Consider the following 19161-nt stretch of genomic DNA (forward strand, 5'->3'; position numbering starts at 1 on the left):
TATTTTTAATGTAGTACCTACTGATAAGGTGGACTTTATTTCTGCTACTTTGCTATTTGTATTCTGTATATCATGACTTCTTTGTTTCTTCTTCCTTTAATACTTCATTTTGTATGAAATCTATATTTTCTTGTGTTTTATTTTTAACTTTGTTTATTTTAACTTTGTTTATTTTACTATTCTCTTTTGGAATTATTTTCCTAGTGTTTGCTCTGGGGATTTCAGTTGACATCTTATTATAGAAGTCTAGTTAGAATTATTACCCTTAATTAATTTCAGTATTAAAAACTTTACTCTTATATAGTTCTATTTCCTCCCCTCCTTTCTTCAGCTTTCTTTATCTATACATCTTTGTATATTTCAGCCCACCAACACACACAGTTTTATAATTATTGCTTTATGTAGTTTCAAGTCATGTAGGACAAGAAAAGAGTTAACAACAAAAAATACAATTATACTATCTGTTATAATTTACCTGGGTTTTATGTTTACCTTTGTAGTTACTTTTACTGATGTTTTTTATATAGCATCATGTAGATTTGGGCTAATGTATGGTCTTCTTTCATTTTTAACTGAAAGACTTGTCTTTTTCTCTTTTTTTAAATATAGGAATGTCTTAAATTCTCCTTCATTTTTTCCTGCCAAGAGTCTACAATTCATTATATTGATAGTATAACTTCACGTAAAGACTGAAATATCTTTGGTCCAGAGACGATTCTCTGCTTCATTTTTGAAGGATAATTTTATTGGATGTAGAAATCTTGGTTGAGATTTTTGTTTTATTTTATGTACATATGTATTTGTTTATTTTCAAATTATTAACATATACTTGGTTGAAATTTTAAATTTCAAAATTTTGAGTATGTCATCTCACTGCACTTGGTCTCCACTGTTTTTTTTTTTATAACGAGAAGTTATTTATCTTGTTGATGATTCTTTGTACAAAATGAGTGGCATCTCTATTGTTGCTTACTTTTTAAAAATTTTTTTATTTATTTACTTTGAGATTTTATTTATTCACGAGAGACATGGAGAGAGAGAGAGAGGCAGAGATATAGGCAGAAGGAGAAGCAGGCTCCATGCAGGGAGCCTGATATGGAACTTGATCCAGGGACTCCAGGATCACACCCTGAGCCAAAGACAGATGCTCAACTGCTGAGCCACCCAGGCGTCCCACTTTTTAAAAAATTTAAATTCAATTAACTAACATACATTACATTGCTAGTTTCAGATATGGAGTTCAGTACTTTCTCAGTTGCATTTAATACTGAGTACTCATCACATCAGGTGCCCTCATTAGTGCCTGTCACCCAATTACCCCATCTTCTTAACCACTTCCCCTCCAGCAACCTGTTTCTTTCCCATAGTTAAAGAGTCTGTCATAATTTGACTCCCTCACTGATTACTTCCCATTCCACTTTCCCCTATGGTTCCCCCATGTGATTCATATTCTTTATTTGAATGAAAACAGGTGATAATTGTTTTTCTCTAGTTGACTTCACTCAGCATAATACCCTCCAATTCCATCCATGTCCATGTAAATGATAAGATGTCACCCTTTCTAATAGCTGAGTAATATTCTATTGTATATATATATATCACATCTTTATCCATTCATCTGTTGATGGACATCCTGGCTCTTTCCATACTTTGGCTCTTGTGGACATTGCTGCTATAAACATTGGGGTGCAGGTGCCCCTTTGGATCACTACATTTGTAATTTTGAGGTAAATAACTAGTAGTACAATTGCTGGGTCATAGCGTAGCTCTGTTTTTTAACTTCTTGAGGAACCTCCATGCTGTTTTCCAGAGCAGCTGTACAAGGTTGCATTCCCACCAACAATATAAGGTTCTCTTTTCTCTGCATCCTCACCAACATTTGTTATTTCCTGACTTGTTTGTTTTTGCTTTCAAGATTTTCTCTTTGTCTTTTCTTCCAGCAGCTTGTTCCTCTTGTCTCTAGGTTAGGATCTCTTCAAGTTTATCCTATTTGGAGTTTGTTGAGTTTCTTGAACATGTAGATTAAAATTTTATATTAAATCTGTGAGGTTTTTGGCCTTTTTTCTCCATATAGTCTGTCCTGTATTCTTTCTCCTCTCCTTCTGGTATTCCCACTATATGTATGTTGGTATGTTGGTATTATAATAACATGACCTCTTAGGCTCTGTTCTTTTTTTTTTCCCCGTTTTTTTTTTTTTTTTTTTTTTTTTTTTTTTGGTTTCTCAGGGTATTGTCAACTGATGCATCTTCAAGTTTGCAGTTTTTTTCTTCCCCCAGCAAAAATTTGTTGTTGAACTACCCTGTGCATTTTTTTTAAGATTTTATTTTTATTATTATTATTTTTAAGATTTTATTTATTCTAGAGACAGAGAGAGAAGGGCAGAGACACAGGCAGAGGGAGAAGCAGGCTCCATACAGGAAGCCTAATGTGGGACTCAATCCCGGGTCTCCAGGATCACACCACAGGGGCTGCCCAATTTTATTTTTTAACGTAATCTCTAGACCCAACTTGGGACTCGAAACCACAGCCCAGAGATCAAGGATTGCATGCTATGCCAACTGAGCCAGCCAGCCAGCTACCCATCTAATGAATTTTTTATTTTGGTTTTTGTACTTTTCATTTCTAGAGTTTCTCTGTGATTCTTATGTTTTCTGTTTCTTCATTGACACTCTCTCCTTGGTGAGACATTGTTCTTATACTTTAGTTCTTTAGAAATAATTTCCTTTAGTTCTTTTCAACTTATTTATGATAGTTGATTTCAAGTATCCATCTAGTAAATTCAATGTTTGGGCTTCCTTTAAGGATAGTTTATGTTGACTAATTTTTTTTCCTTGCATGGGCTGTATTTTCTTGTTTCTTTATGTGTACAATTTTTGGTTGAAACTGGTCATTTACAATAATCTATTGTGACAACTTTGGAAACCACATTTGGTCTCTCTCCAGAGTTTTTGGTGGTAGTGTTTGTTGTTTTTGTTGTTCCTTAAGTGATTTTTCTGAACTAATTCCATGAAATCTGTTTTGTTTTTTTTTTTTTTTTTTATGTGCGTGGCTACTGACGTTTCTGCTTGGTTAGCTTAGTATTCAGCTAAGGATTAGAGATTTCCTTGAATGCCTCCAACCAATAAATCTTTAGCCTTTGCTGCAACATATATACAACATATCTGTGTATGTTGGGGGGATGTTTTCAGGGTTCTGGCAGGCAGTTTGTACATCTCTACCTTCCTCTTTACTGCCTGCTTGGGCAGAGCTCAAGGTCAGCCAGACATGAGACCTTAGTGTTGTCTTAGATCTTTCCTCAGGCTTTCTTATAGTCTTGCACATATACATAGCCTTCCACATTCCCAGGAATATGTCAGATTTTTTTCGGAGTTCCCTGTGAACCTCTCATTCTCCACTTTTCTTTGTAAGTTTTTTGGTTAGTGTCTTTGCTCCAGTTTATCATCTCGGGCAACTCCCATTGTTAAACAGTTGTTGCTGATTCTTTTTGATCATGGCTTCAAGGAAAAGAGTCTCTTCCACTGAGAGCGCTATGAATGAGGTAAAATAAAACCCTATGAATGGGTGTTCTAGGGTATGCCAGACAGGAGAAACAATTACAGTTCTTTTAGAATGGGGATTTTTATGGCACTCCAAACTTGTTCAGCTTCTTCCAGTGGCCTCAAAACTGCTGGTTTTCAAACTATCATGATTGTGATGCTGTTGATTTTTAGCAGGTGAGTTGAAGATGGAAATAAGACCTAGCAAAACAGTGAAAAGCTTGTCCTTACCAAGATTCAGTCATTTTTCTTGCAGAGTGCTCCTTGGATTGTTGCAAGCCTTTGTTTAATTTCCAGAGTGTGAAAAACTTGATTTTGACAGTGTTTTTCTTTGCTTCTTTAGAGGAGCAGATTTTCAGAGGTCTGTATTCTGTCATTTTGAAGGGCTCCTTCCCTGTTAGCTTTTATAATTGCAGTATTTTCTTTATCCTCTTGGAAGTAATAATGACATATTTTAAAAACTTCCCATTGCCTCTTCCTTCCTCTGTGTTGTGGTTTTGGAGTATGTGTTTGTCCACCTTGGTCTCTTTCGCTTGAAAAGCTTTGCTCATGTATCTTTGAATGCTTGGTTGTCTGCTCATATTTAAAAGTAGTAGACTAAAAAGCCAATTAAAAGCTCTGAGTGTATGGTTAGAGTTTGTTGATTGTGAGCATACTAGTATTTGCATTTAGGAAATTATTTTAATTTTAAAAATTTAAAACAATTTTTAATTACTTATTTAATTAACTTATATTTTTTGGAGAGAGGGAGGGAGTGAGAATGATCCAGGGTTAGGGGAGCATATGGAGAAGGGGAGAGAGAATCTTGAGCAGGCTCCACTCCTAGCGCAGAGTCCAACATGGGGCTCGATTTCAACGATCCTGAGATCATGATCTGAACTGAAATCAAGAGGCGGACACCCAACCAACTGAGCCACCCAGGAGCCCCTATTTCTAGGAGAAATAATTAGATCTAAATCTTACAATAAAATAAACAATTGGATTGAAGAGTTGAATATAAATTTTGAATTTAGAAAAACCAAGGGAAAATGGTGTTAGTTATTTGTCACATTTAAATTTGGCATCCAGAGATTTACAAACATGAAAGAAAAATTGGTAGCTTCAGAGAGTAACCATTAGTTATACGTTCAGTGTCTTCGAATGTATAAAACTCACCCTTTTAGGTTTGTGTAAATTTGTTGGCTCCAAAGAGGCATTTTGTATTGCTGTATTCAGAGCTAGCAGACAAAAGCCATTCCTTAGGAATACCTTGTTGGTGACTAGACTGTCCTGAAGCCAGGTTTACTGATCTCTTGTAAGAGCCCCTGTATAGACATTGCTGAGCAGAAAATGAGGCAGCTAGAGAGACAGGAGTATAACTAGAGGGAAAGGCATGCCTGCCTTAGGGAATTCTGAATTAAAGTACAGGTACCAAAAATAGTAATCTTTTTTTAGCGTTCTCATACCAAGTTGTTTGGGCCTGCTAATTGTAGATAATGTGGCCCTATTGAGTAGACATTACCACAGAGAGAGCATTTGCAGATTCTTCCACAGTGACCATTGATAATGGTGACTACTCTACCAAAAACAGATGAAATATTTGCCCCTCACAGTAATTTTAGGAACCAGGCTAGAGGTATACCTTGTCGCTAACTTGCAAACTGGCAGGCATGCTCACGTCAGAGGGTGTAGTTGTGACACAATAAAGTGGTAAGTTGGTCAGGGCATGCCCTGGCAACCTGTGTAGTGATATTACTTGTGTGCTTTGTAAGGCACTGGAGATCTTTGGTGCTTATAAAAGGGAAGGTGATGGAAACATCCTAAGAAATTGATTCTAAGGCATTTTTCCAGATCTTTAGGACCCTTTGGATTTGAAAGTGAGTTTTATTCCTATCTGGTCCTGAGATGACAAGATTTTTGTAATTCATTGCCAACTTTTGACTGGTAGTAGTTGCCTGGAGGGGCTTTGAGGAGTTTGAGGCTACATCTGGGCTTACATGGAAAGATGTGCAAAAAAGATTGATATCTGGCATGGAACAAGAAGGGGGGAAAGGCAGTATGTCAGTCTCCTTCATCCCCTTCATTTTACTGCTCTTTGCTGATGTGTACTTTGGCTCCCCCATTACTTAGAATGTGACATTCTAAGTAGAAAAGAATGAAATAGGAGCTTTAGAAGTTAAGAACTTCACACACTCACCATCTGGCCAGCTCAGGGCTGGACTCAGTGAATGAACTATGAATGAATGAAGGCCAGTAGAAACCTAGTTTCCATAGTGAGGGCATGAACAGGATTCATGCAGTGATGTCACGCTCCTGCATGACAGTGTTTGGTGCTTATGGAACACCAAAAAGTATCTAGTTCCCATCCTTGTCCTGAAGGAGAGTCCATTCTAGTTTTGCAGAAAAAAACAACATGTTTGAACTGCTTAGAACTTGTATGACAGGAGAGTTTGTAAGCAAGTGGTAAAATTTCTTGTCCAGTCCCTGAAATATATAAGTTTGAATGCAGAAGTACATTGCTTTGTACTCTCAGCCTTTACACTTATTCCAGTGTATCTGTGTTTTGCTTGAGAAAGCCTGGTTTATTCTTGAATTCTTCCACTAGGCAAATTAACACCCCTCTGCCTCAACCTACCCCCAACTTCTCGCTCATTTATGGGTATCACTAGGATGTATATTTTGACTGGTTAAGAAGTTTTATTTCAATTTAATTGTCAAGGCGACATTGATCCATTAATAGGAAATGTCACGTAGGTTTTTTTCAGTTAACGATTATCTAGTCACAGTGTTTCTAGATATCAAATTAGTCTAGTGTTTCTAGAGAAATTATAGCATTTTTGAATTAAGCATAAGTCACAGAGAGCCTTTATATTGTAATGTCAATACATTTTGAAAATCTTTATTCTAAGCGATCAATAGTCTGTGCTTAGAAATAGGAGAAACATGCTTTTCTTAATGTATACATGTTGCCTAGAGCAGTTAGTACATTTAATATAATGTCTGAGAGCATGGGCTCTGGATTCTTACTCTCAGGGCTGCCATCTCCACCCTAAGTCACTCTGTTACCCTAAGTAAGTTGCTTGGTCTTGATTTTCTCATCTGTAAAATGGAGAAGACCATAATCTCTTATATGGCTGTCGTAAGGATTAATTGAGGTCTTTCAGAGAGAGCTATAAGTCAGTGCTTGATCTATAATAAGTGCCCGATTATTGTTGGGTGTTTAATGTTATTAATGTAGTTAATTGTTTTTGTTATTAGGTGGGTTTGTATCATTGATTTTTTTTCTTTTTAGAGTGTGACTCAACTTCACATTAGTGTTTTAATATAATTGTATATGTGATAGTTAACTGTTTCTATATATACATGTATTTTTTTTCATACAGGTTGAATGTAATTTTTACAAAATTTGATGAAGTCCAAAAATCTGGAAACATGATACAATCAGCAAACGGTGAGTAGAAAAAGCAGTCGTTCTATTTTTGCTTCTTCAGTTTTAGGTCAGTAATACTTATGCTCTTTCTGAACATCTGAATTTGATATCTTGAACAGTTTCTAGGTCCAAAGATTTAACTTCATTTACCCACTTTCCCAGGCCAAAAACTGTGGGGTTGTCATTGGCTTTCTTTTGTACCCTACACTGAATTCATGAGCTAATCTTGTTGGCTTTCTTTTAAAAATATGTCCGGAATCCTGGGGATTCTGACTGTAGCTGCTGCTCTGGCTCTTCTCCTAGTGCAAGTCCCTGTGGTCTTTTATCTGTGCTTTTGCAGCGGCCTCCTGACCAGTGTCCTTGCTGTTAGTCTCCCCAAGCACCTACAGGCTGTTTGTCACAGCAATCAGAGTAATCCCTATATTTTTATTATTTTTAGTTAAAAATTTTTTTAAGTAGTCTCTACGCCCACCGTGGAACTTGAACTCATGACCCTGAGATTGAGTCACATGCCCTGTCATCTGAGCCAGCCAGGTACCCCCTAGACGAATCCTTTTAGAATGTAATGTGCTATTAATATTCTGCTCAGAATCCTCCAGAAGTTTTTTGTCACATGGAGACTGCAGTTTAGTGGTTCGTCATGGCCCACCAGACCTGCACACGAGTTGATGCTGACCACCATTCTGATGTCACCTGATGCTCTTCCCCAAAGTTCTTTGGGTTCCAGTCCTATTGATCACCTTGCTAATTTTGAACATTCCAAGTTTCTCCTGCTTCAGAGCCTTTGTGCTTATGACTCTTTTTCTGCTTGAAACCTTTGTCTCCTGGGTATCTCTATGGCCCTTCTCATTCTATCCAGATCTCGGCTATAGACACACTTCATTACCCAGGCCAGCTGGTATAGCACAGCCAATGTTCTAAGGGAACTCTGTGCCTTCATTCTGTTCAGTGTTCCTTCTTTTATCCTGATGCCTCAAAAAGTCCCTGGTATGTGGTACAGGTATGCAGTAAATATTGTTGAATAAATAAGCAGAATAATAATTGAGACTTGAATTGTGACTTCAGGTTTCTGGTACTTATATTCCTTTTACTACACTTTGTGATGATGTTTGAGGACAAGTGGATATTTCTTCTGATTCCAGAAGAGGAAGAGAAGACAAGTGAATTTTGTGTATGAGTGTGTATGAGTGAAGTCCTTGCAAAGCAGTTGCCACCAACAACATTTGTAACTTTGGGATACCTCATTGCATTGTAGCAATTTCTGAATTTCTAGGGATCTTAGATCACAGCATAGCTGTCAAAGTTTGAATATCTTGAGGTTGTAAAAAAAAGTCGGTCACTTTGGGGAAAGTCACTTCTAGTACATAAGGGTTGAACAGGAACAAGATCCAGGTCTTTTAAGTCCTGCTCTGCTCTGTACCTACCATTTTCAGTATTACTGAATTTGTCTTTGCATAGTATGTTTCTTAAAAAATGCTTAAGGAGTTCTAAACATGCTTTCATTAATCCCCCTTATTTCTCTTTCATATGTTTATAAAAATATAACAATATTAAAAGGCTAAAAAATACTTAACTGTAATTCTGCTATCACCAATTAATCAGTGTTCATTTTTTCATATTTACTTACAATTCATTTTTCTGTAACTGTATAATTTATATATAATTTTATCATGGCATAATTTCTGTACATTGCCCCCTACTTTTTTGTTTTTTAAATATTTTATTTTTAAGCAATCTCTGTACCCAACATGGGACTTGAACTTACAACCCTGACATTGAGTCACATACTCTAGTGACTGAGCCAGGCAGGCGCCCTGTGCTTGTATATATTCTTTTATATGTGCTTTAATAGGGTATCAATGATAGAGGTAGGACCAGAACTCTGTCCATGGAGTTATGCTCCAGTGATGAGTGGTGTTGATGGTGTGCATGGGCAGAGCTACCCAGCTAGTCAGTTGCTAGATAGATGCTTTAAAGTTCTGGGTAAAGAGGTAGTGGTGTTGGCTGAAAACTTGAGTTTGTGCTTTATAGTCCATGTTATAAATTATAACTGAAACAGAATTTCATTATAATGCTGGCACTGGGGAGAAGATCCACACCCATGCTGGAGGCCTTGCCCCGGAGAGCGCATGTATATTCTCTTGAGTTTTAATGAACATGACACATGATTTAATCAAGGCTACTAAAATCCTGTGGCATTGGGTGTGTTGCAGCAGCATTTTATTCTACACCTCCCTGTGTAAATATTGCCCCTGTATCTCCATATATGAACATAGTAAAGGGGTAGGATTGGGAAGGAAGATAGATCACCTATGGTAAAGGGGTAGGATTGGGAAGAAAGATAGATCTTTTTTTAGGCGTCTGTGTAAATAGCAGATGGTAAGGAAATCTTAAGCCTTGTTGGAGGCCTTAAAGCTTCAACTTTCTATACTACTATCTATAAGTAGTATGAGTTTTTAATTATTAGAACCAAAACAGAATCACCTAAAAGGATATATATAAAGATTTTAGAATTCTTAACCTGAATAAGTTTGGTCTCTTGATGGTAACTTTGAGAGACTTGTAAGATGTAAAGATGTTCAGTAGCTGTCAGAAGCAAACCACCCGATTTCCTTCTTTGCTTGAGTCATTTGGATAGCATAGAGAAACCACAGTTGGAACATAATAAATCCCTCCTCTAATTTTTGTTTTTTTGGTCCACTGACTCCTAGTATAACCAGTTTTTGAACCCCTCTGCACTATTGATTGCTCTACTTCTCAACTCTCTACCCTCTGCTGTCTCTAGTGTGCTGCTTGTATAGGTAGACTGTGACCATTCTGAATTTTTCCTGTTCTTAGAGTTTTTATAGATACCGTGGCATTATCTGCATAGATAAATCATCTGCAAATAGGAGTAGTTTTATCTCTTTCAGATTTGTATACTTTGTATTTTTTTCCCTTGCCTTATTGCACTGGCTAGAATTTCCTCCTCTATGTAAAGTACAAGTGGTGAAAGTAGACATCCTTACCTGGTTCCCATTCTTAGGTCTTTTACAACTAAGTGTGATGTTAATTGTGGCTTTTTTGTAGGTGTTCTTTGGCAAGATGAGACGTAGTTCTCATCTATTCCTATTTATGTAAGTTTTTATTAGAAGTGAGTGTTGGATTATTTTGGGGGGAAATCATCATATTTTATTTTTTAAAGATTTTATTTATTTATTCATAAATAAATGAGAGAGAGAGAGAGAGAGGCAGAGAGAGAGAGAGAGAGGCAGAGACACAGGCAGAGGGGGAAGCAGTCTCCATGCAGGGAGCCTGATGTGGGACTTGATCCTGGAACTCCAGGATCACACCCTGGGCCGAAGGCAGGCACTAAACCACTGAGCCACCCGGGGATCCCCCTCATCAGCATATTTTAAATATCCTTATACCAAAAATTTACATTTTAAAAGTATATAATTCTGTTTTTTTTTGTGTGTGTGTGTGTATTCACAAAATTGTGCAATTATCTAATTTCAGAATATTTTTATCACCCCCAAGAATACCTGTGACCATTCACACTCCTTAATTCCTTCTCCTCCCAGTCCCTCACAACCTACTTTTTGTCTCGAGGGATTTGCCTATTCAGGACATTTTATATAAATGCAGTCACACAACATATGGCTTTTTATGTATTGCTTCTTTTACTTATTATATTGTTTTCAGGATTCACCCATGGGGGTAGCATGTATCAGTACTTCATTCCTTTTTATGGCTGAATAATATTTCACTGTTGTATAGATATACCACCTTATGTTTATCCATTCACCAGTTGATGGACATTTGGGTTGTTTTTACTTTTTGACTGTTCTGAACAATGCTACCATGAATATTTATTTGCCTGAAAGTTTTTATGTGAGATGTTTTCATTTCTCTTATGTATATACCTTGCAGTGCAATAGTTGGCTCATGTGGTAACTCTGTGCTTTTAACATTTTTGCCTAACTGGCACATTATTTTCCAAGTAGCTGCACCATTTTATATTCTCATCATCAACGTATGAGAATCATAATTTATTCATATTTAAGCCAATACTTGTTATTGTCTGTCTCTTTGATTATAGGCGTCTAGTGGGTGTGAAGTGTTGTCATTATGGTTTTGATTTGTGTGTTTCCCTAATGATGCTGAGCCTTTTTTCCTGTGCCTGTTGACCATTTGTACATCTTTGGAAAAATCTCTATTGAAGTCCTTTGTCCTTTTTATTAAGGGTTGTTCATATTTTTTTTTTTTTAATTGAAGTATGGTTGATGCAGCGTTACACTAGTTTCAGGTCCACAGCATAGTAATTTCACAACTCCATATATTAATGCTATACTCAACACAAGTATAGCCACCATCTGTCACCATACAGTGCTTTTTATAGTATTATAGACTATACTCCTTATGCTGTACCTTTCATCCCCTGACTTACTCATTCCATTACTGGGAGCCTGTACCTTCCATTTCCCATCACCCATTTTGGCCATTTTCCCACCCTGCTCCTCTGGTAACCATCAGTTTGTCCTCTGTATTTATGAGTCTGTTTCTTTTTGTTTCTGTGTTCATTCATTTGTTTGATTTTTTTAGATTCCACATGTAAGTAAAATCATATGGTATCTGTCTGTCTGACTTGTTTCACTTAGCATAATACCCTTAAAGTTCATTTATGTTGTTATAGATGGCAAGATCTCATTCTTTTTTATGGCTGAGTATTATTCTGTTGTGTGTATGAGGATACACAGAAACACATACACCCCTCCCCATCTTCTTTATATATTCATCTGTTGATGGACACTTGGGTTGCTTTCATATCTTGGCTATTATATTTTTTTTATTTTTTTTAAATTTATTTATGATAGTCACATAGAGAGAGAGGGGCAGAGACACAGGCAGAGGGAGAAGCAGGCTCCATGCACCGGGAGCCCGACGTGGGACTCGATCCCAAGTCTCTAGGATCGCGCCCTGGGCCAAAGGCAGGCGCTAAACTGCTGTGCCACCCAGGGATCCCACGTATCTTGGCTATTATAAATAATGCTACAATAAACATAAGGGTGCATGTATCTTTTTGAATTAGTGTTTTTGTTTTGTCTCAGTAAATAGTAGTAGAATTGCTAGGATCATATGGTATTTCTAATTTTTTTGAGGAGCCTTCAAATTTTCCACAGTGGCTGCACAAGTTTTATTTACATTCCCATCAATAGTACACAAGGGTTCCTTTTTCTCTGCATCCTTGCCAGCACTTGTTATTTCTTGTCTTTTTGATTGTATCTATATGACAGGTGTAAGGTAGTATATAATTATAGTTTTGATATGTGTTTCCCTGATGATTGGTGATGTCAAGCCACTTTCTCATGTGTCTCTTGACCATCTATATATCTTTGGGAAAATGCCTGTTCAGGTTCACTATCCATATTTTAATTAGGTTTGTTTAGGTGGTTTTGGTGTTTGGTTGTTTAAGTTCTCTATATATTTTGGATATTAACTCTGTATTGGATAAAGCATTTGCAGATATCTTTTCCAATTCAGTAGATTGCTTTTTTGTTTTGTCAATGGTTTCCTTTGTTGTGTGAAAGTTTTCTATTTGATGTAGTCCTGATAGTTTATTTTTGCTTTTGTTTCTCTTTCCTGAGGAGACATAATCTATAAAAATGTTGCTAAGGTTGATGTCCAAAAATTACTGCCTGTGTTTTCTTTTATGAGTTTTATAGTTTTCAGGTCTCACATTTAGATCCTTAATCCATTTTGAGTTTATTTTTGTGTATAGCATAAGAAAGTGGTTCAGTTTTATTCTTTCGCATGTAGCTGTCCTGTTTTCCCAACACCATTTGTTTATTTTGTAGTTTCAAGTTTTTATTTAAATTCCAGTTAGTGAACATACAGTGTAATATTAGTTTCAAGAACAACACTGTTTATTGAAAAGACAGTCTTTTCCGAATTACAGTTTTGCTTCCTTTGTCATAGGTTAATTAACTATATAAACATTGGTTTATTTCTAAGCTCTCTATTCTGTTCTATTGATCTATAGGTCACTTTTTGTGCTGGTACTGTACTGTGTTGACTATCATATCTTTGTAGTATATCTTGAAATCTGGAATTGTGATACCTCCAGCTTTGTTCTGATTTTTCCTGATTGCTTTGGCTGTTTAGAGTCTTTAGTTGCTCCATACAAATTTTAGGATTAATCTAATTTTGTGAAAAATGCTATTGGTATTTTGACAGGGGTTGCATTGAATCTGTAGATTTCTTTGGGTAATATGGATACCTTAACAATATTAATTCTTCTAATCCAGGAGCATGGTATATTTTCGTTTGTTTGTATCATCTTTGGTTTTTATTATCAGGATTTTACAGTTTTCAGAGTACAGGTCCTCACCTTCATAAGTGCATTCCTAGGTATTTTTTTCTTTTTGGTGCAATTGTAAATTGAACTGTTTTCTTAATTTCGTTTTCTACTGTGTTTTTGGTATTTAGAAGTGCCACAGATTTTTGTATACAAATTTTGTGTCCTGCAAACTTTACTGCATTCATTTATAAGTTCTAATAGTTTTTTGGGGGATAGTCTTTAGAGTTTTCTATCTGTAGTATCATGTCTGCAAAAAGTGACAGCTTACCTTTTCCTTACCATTTTGGATGTCTTTTATTTCTTTTTCTTGTCTGATGGCTGCCATTTTTATTTTATTTTTATTTTTATTATTATTATTTTTAAAGATTTTATTTATTTATTCATGAGAGACCCAGAAAGAGACAGAGAGAGAGAGAGGCAGAGACACAGGCAGAGGGAGAAGCAGGCTCCATGCAGGAAGCTCAATGTGGGACTCAATCCCGGGACTCCAGGATCATGCCCTGAGCCGAAAGCAGGTGCTAAACTGCTGAGCCACCCAGGGATCCCCCTGCCCATTTTTAAATTGGTGTTTGTCTTTTTGCTGTTGAGCTATAAGAACTCTTTATATATTCTGGATATAAGACTCTTATTGATATATGATTTGTAAATACTTTTCTCTGTTCTCTGGGTAGTCTTTTATACTTTTTTGGTATTTAAAAGTTTTTAATTTTTATGAAATTTATCATTTTTTTGTTGTTACTTGTAAACAGTAACCCTCTTTTGAATAAGAAAAACTCTGGATTTGAGCTAAGTTCAAAGAAATTTAATGTAATAGCAGTACTCGGAGGGAAGAGAAGGGTTTCATTGTGGGTTCTATTAACATGTTCAAAATTAGGTTGTTCTAAGTTGTATAATTGAGTATGTTTATGTAAGGCCCATGGACTTAATTTTTTTTAAAAGCAGAATTGTGACTAAAACAGTAATGGGAAAGCAGCTGAGTAGCAATTGGAGAGGAGAGTCCTATCTGTAATAGAACACTTCATCTTTGTAGGATTCTTTTTTGTTGCTAGGTTACCCAGAGGCCTTTCAGCTTTGAATGGCAAGAATATGGGAGTTAAAAATATGTTGTTTTATAGATGTTTTTCTTTTTTTCCATCTGCATATAATTAGCAAACCCCTTGAAGCAAAAATTACAGTTTTGCCTTCCATGGGTTTCAAAAAGCAAATTATTTTCTATGTAAGTCTTTTTCTTAATCATGCAGATGTGCTTATGCTCACAGGAGAATTGGATTTTCAGCATGAAAGAGCCAGTAATTATAGACTAGTCAGTGTCCTTTATCTGCGTCCACTTAATGATCTTTAATTAGATTTGATTGAAGTGAGGCCCATGGACATTAATTTGGTTAAAAATGTGCATGCTTTTGAGTTTCTTGAGCAAAGCTAACATGTTTATGAGGAAAGAATGAAAGTATTATATTGGTTAAATCTCTGAAAGTTCCATAATAAACCTGTAGCTAATGAAAAAAACAAAATACTGATTGCTGACAAAACTATAAACTAGATAACAGATAATCATAAAATTATCGACTCTTATGCGTGTATCTAGAGCATCATTTTGCTGCCAAATGCATCCTGCCTTATGTTTCTCTACTAAAAAAAATGTAATTTGAAAAATGTTAGATATCATTTCTAACTTGTTGGAGATGAAAAGTACCTGTGCAAATCTGAAAGCGACTAGACCAATGTTGAATTATTAGGTAAGATTTGAATTGTTGCCCAGCCTAACTAGGACAAAACATTCATTTAAAGGTGAATTGAGTGTCTTCTTTGTTAAGAAGCCAAGCCATTGTTATGTTGTGTAGCCTAAAATGAGTGATTGTGAATAAATGGATCAGGTGCTGGTAATTGGCTCCCATCCTCTCGCCTGCTTGTTTATTAGACTCTGTGTATTATAAGGTTTGGGGTTCTGGTTCAGTATCTTAGGAAAGTGTTTCCATAGTCACAGATCTAAGAATAATATTATAAGGCTAGCAAGTACGCTGTGCTTTCATAAGGACAAGATCACCTAAAATAGCCTAGAGAGACTGTTTCTGATACCGGTTTAAGTAGCTTAAGCTACAACGGACAGCTTCATCTTCTGTGTGGAAGTAAGGTTGCTTTTTGACATTATTCTTAATTAAGGTTTATGTTAGTAATGTTCTTCCCGGTTTTTTCCAGGAGAAAAATCAGGCAGTTATTTAAAAAACAATTTTTTAATATCAATTTTAAAGAAGGCTCTTTTACATGAGTAAAGTCAGATGGAGAAGGTTCACCTCCCACACAGTCCCTCTTTTAAAATAATTGCATATATATATATATATATATATATAGTCCAGGCTTTTATTTTGGAAGAGGGTGGCAGTTGCCATTGGTGCGGATCACACTGAAGAAGTCCTGTGGGTGGGGAGTTGGCTGATGCTTAAGTTGCTGTGAGTAGGTATAGCTTTCAGAGCAGTGTTTGTATTGTACCAAGATCCCTGACAATCATGACTACTGGGAAAGGTAGGCTTTCTAATACATTTTGAAATGCATTTGTAATTATTGCTGGTTTGCTAGGAAATAACACATTTAGGATATTTTATGGTTGCTTTGAAAACTAAAAATTGTGGATGAAGCTTAGGAAAAGAATTGCTATGAATATTTCCATGTGGGCAGGGAAAAAAACTGTAAAATGTACAGATGTATTAACATTAGTGTTGACCTTCAAGTTCTAGGAAGAAAGAGGAAGTAGGCACAAGAAGCCGGATTAGCTGTGTTTCATGCTTTACATTTTTGTCTGCCACCCTGGTATTCGCAGTGTGTAGGTTATGAAAATCAATTATTTGTGATTACAAGACTATTTGTTACTGAATACAAGCTGTCTTGAAAGGAATCTGCTGGCCAGAAATTTCCTAAGATGATGTTTCAACAGTGGATAGAGAAAAAGCATATAACCCGTATCAGTGCGGGGATGCTGCTTCTGTCTGAAGAATCACTGTTTAAGGTTTTTCCTTCCCTGTAAAGACTGGCATTTTAAAAATGCAGAAATGGAACTGAAAGACTACAAAACAGGAATTGTTTTGCCCAAGTCTCCAGTATTTGCACGGAGGTTTTACCCAGGTTTTGGTAGCACTGAAATGATTTTGAGAGAACTCCACAGGAACAGGTTTGTGTTCGAAGAAAGTGCAATTGATGTGATACAAACAACCTGTATGGCTGCCTTTCCTTCTGTGGGATGGTCTTCTTGGCTGGCTTTTAATTTGTTGTCTCTCTAAAGGATATTTCCAAACTCTTCAACTGAAACAGGTATTTCACAGAGTAAAATTGTGCATGATAACAAGTGTTTATCTGCCTCCGCTGTGAGGAAACTGGCACATATCTAGCTCATTTGTTCTGTGTTTATTTTGTAGAGGATTGTCAAGTGTATGTATGTATCTATCTTAAGCTAACTTTGGTTAAATTTGATGCAAATGGTCATGTTGGAAGAAGCTGCATTTCTGTTTGTTATATTTTTAAATTGAGAATTTGAAGTATACAGTGCTGGTGTTCTTTTTGATTTCATACTTCATTACAGTACTCTGTATTCAGGTTAGCCACTGAGGGAGTTAAATAATTCATGTTCTGAAGTGACCTTCTTCCGATCCCTTCACTGGAGGATTTGAAAGTGTGTTTCTTCTAAGTGGCATTTGTCTTATGTTGCTGTACTTTGGATTTTTTTTTTTTTTTTAAACAGGGCAAAATAATTCAAGAGTTGACTGTGTCATGTTAAAGGCCATGGAGAAAGCCTGTGGATTGGCGTTTAAAATAGACTGTCCTTTCGCTTGGTAATTCCTTTCAAGTTGCCTACCTCCTTAGTCACTGTTACCTGAAATGCAGCCTCGGAAGCATTGGTAACTTTTACCCTAGGGAACTGCGAATACAGTAGGAAACGAACATTACAAGCTGCTTCTTGGAGCAGTGGTTTGTTTGAATCTTCCACGATGAATAAAGGGCTCATTAACAATCTGCAAAATAAAATACCAGCCATTTTACCACAGTGGTATAGCGAGTATTTTAGTATTTTCAGAGCACTTTACTGAAGGTTTTTTAGTTGTTTCTATGATTTTCACAGCAGCTGCATAAGGAGTAACAGGCAGGGTAGCTTTACCACATGGACACAGCAAGTTTCAGGTTTGCTATAATTGGCAAGGTGGCGGGGCAGAGAGCAGGGCACCAGGATTTTGCCTTCTTAGACTAGTCCTCCTCCTGGCAAGCTCAGTGTTTCCTCCCTGCCGTTAGGATAAACCGTTGGCTTTTTTTTTCCTTTGAATCTCAAATTGTGCTACGTTCAGTAATTGTCTTAGGGGATAATTTAAAAATGAAAACATTCAAGGAGACATTAAGGACAGGCATTACAAGTTTTAAATGCCTCAGAAATGTGATGTTCCTAGTCAGTTGTTTGCCCTGCGAGACGATGAGGGAGATAATTCTGGGAGATGAAATTATACTGTGAACATGATGACTTTGTTTCTAAAAGCACTTTGGGGGCAGCCCGGGTGGCTCAGTGGTTTAGTGCCATCTTCAGCCCAGGGCATGATCCTGGAGACCCGGGATCGAGTCCCATGTCGGGCTCCCTGCATGGAGCCTGCTTCTCCCTCTGCCTGTGTCTCTGCCTCTCTCTCTCCCTCTCTCTCTGTGTCTCTCATGAATAAATAAATAAAATCTTTAAAAAAAAAAAAAGCACTTTGGCATTGCTGGAGGGGAAACTGCAGAAGATGGACAAGGGATGGACAAGGGTCTCATATGCCAAGCTGAGAAACCAAGATTTTGATTTTAGGCCACTGACCACTCCGTTAAATTGTAAGAATTGGATTGTATGCAGAGAGACTAATACAGGGTGGCCAATTTTAATCTTACCAAATATAACAACAGGATTTAAACCAACTCTTTTTATCTCTAGGTGTCTCATAAAACCAGGACATTAACACCAATAAAGAAAATAAGATGTAATTTAGAATAAAGGATAGTACTTTAAGTGAAAAAAGTAGACCTGTGAGGAGTTTGCAAGTTTTCCCTTGTAGTTCTTTTGTGCAGACTAGTGTGAATCATCAAAAAGTATCCCCAGTCCTTGAAGTGTTTTGGGGGATTACTGGTCTGGGTGACTGGAGTGTGGGTGCACAAGTGACTTTGGGGCAGGAATGAGTAAGCATTGTGGACTTTGGGACCCCTCATCTGAATGAGCATTGTGACCTGGGGCAGGCTCCCTGTCTGCCAGCCTCCATTTCCTCCTGTGTGAGTTGAAGTTGACAATTCCTGCACCACTGGGAGGAGAAAGTGAGATGGTGGGCGCAAATAATTTGATGTAGGACCTCGCCCATGAATACTCTCCTACGTGATAGAGGGACACAGTCCACTGTGGCAGCATCTGAGGATATGATGGGAGGTAGATATTGGACCTATGTTTAAAATGATACGGTTGACCTTTTTGCATAGATACGGAAACTCTCTTAAAAACAAGAGAAAGTATCAGATGTATAATGTCCCTTAAAAAAAAACTGCCCCCCCAGTGTCCCCAGATTATGGTTTAGTAGAGCTTTTCAGGAAATGGCTGATTCTAGGACCAGGCACAGGGACACTATACAGAATAAGCTCGTTGCATGTTGTCATGCCAGAAAGTAAGAGTGCTCCAGAAGCAAAGCATCATTTTAGATGCTCGAGTTGTGACAAAAGGATCCAGGAATCAACTGAGAGATTTCCAGTGGCTGCAACTAGAACATTGAGCAATAAAATAAGATGATATTGGATTATAACTGACAGTATAAAATAAATATCAATGAGTCCATACTGATAAAAACGAATGATTCAATAAATATGTAAGTGGAGGAAGAAGAAACAAATC

At 36.9% G+C, this 19161-nt stretch overlaps 1 protein-coding gene across 8 annotated transcripts in view; it reads left to right on the plus strand.

The window, feature by feature from the left end:
• Positions 1-19161, plus strand: part of CLASP1 (cytoplasmic linker associated protein 1) — a 263096-nt gene that overhangs the window by 105989 nt on the left and 137946 nt on the right. For all 8 annotated transcript variants that reach the window (XM_072757530.1, XM_072757533.1, XM_072757532.1 and 5 more), the window contains exon 8: positions 6900-6967. In XM_072757530.1, the coding sequence (XP_072613631.1) occupies positions 6900-6967 (68 nt within the window). The remainder of the gene's footprint in view (positions 1-6899; positions 6968-19161) is intronic.

Source organism: Vulpes vulpes, chromosome 5 (assembly GCF_048418805.1).
Source record: "Vulpes vulpes isolate BD-2025 chromosome 5, VulVul3, whole genome shotgun sequence".
NCBI classification, from domain to species: Eukaryota; Metazoa; Chordata; class Mammalia; order Carnivora; family Canidae; genus Vulpes; species Vulpes vulpes.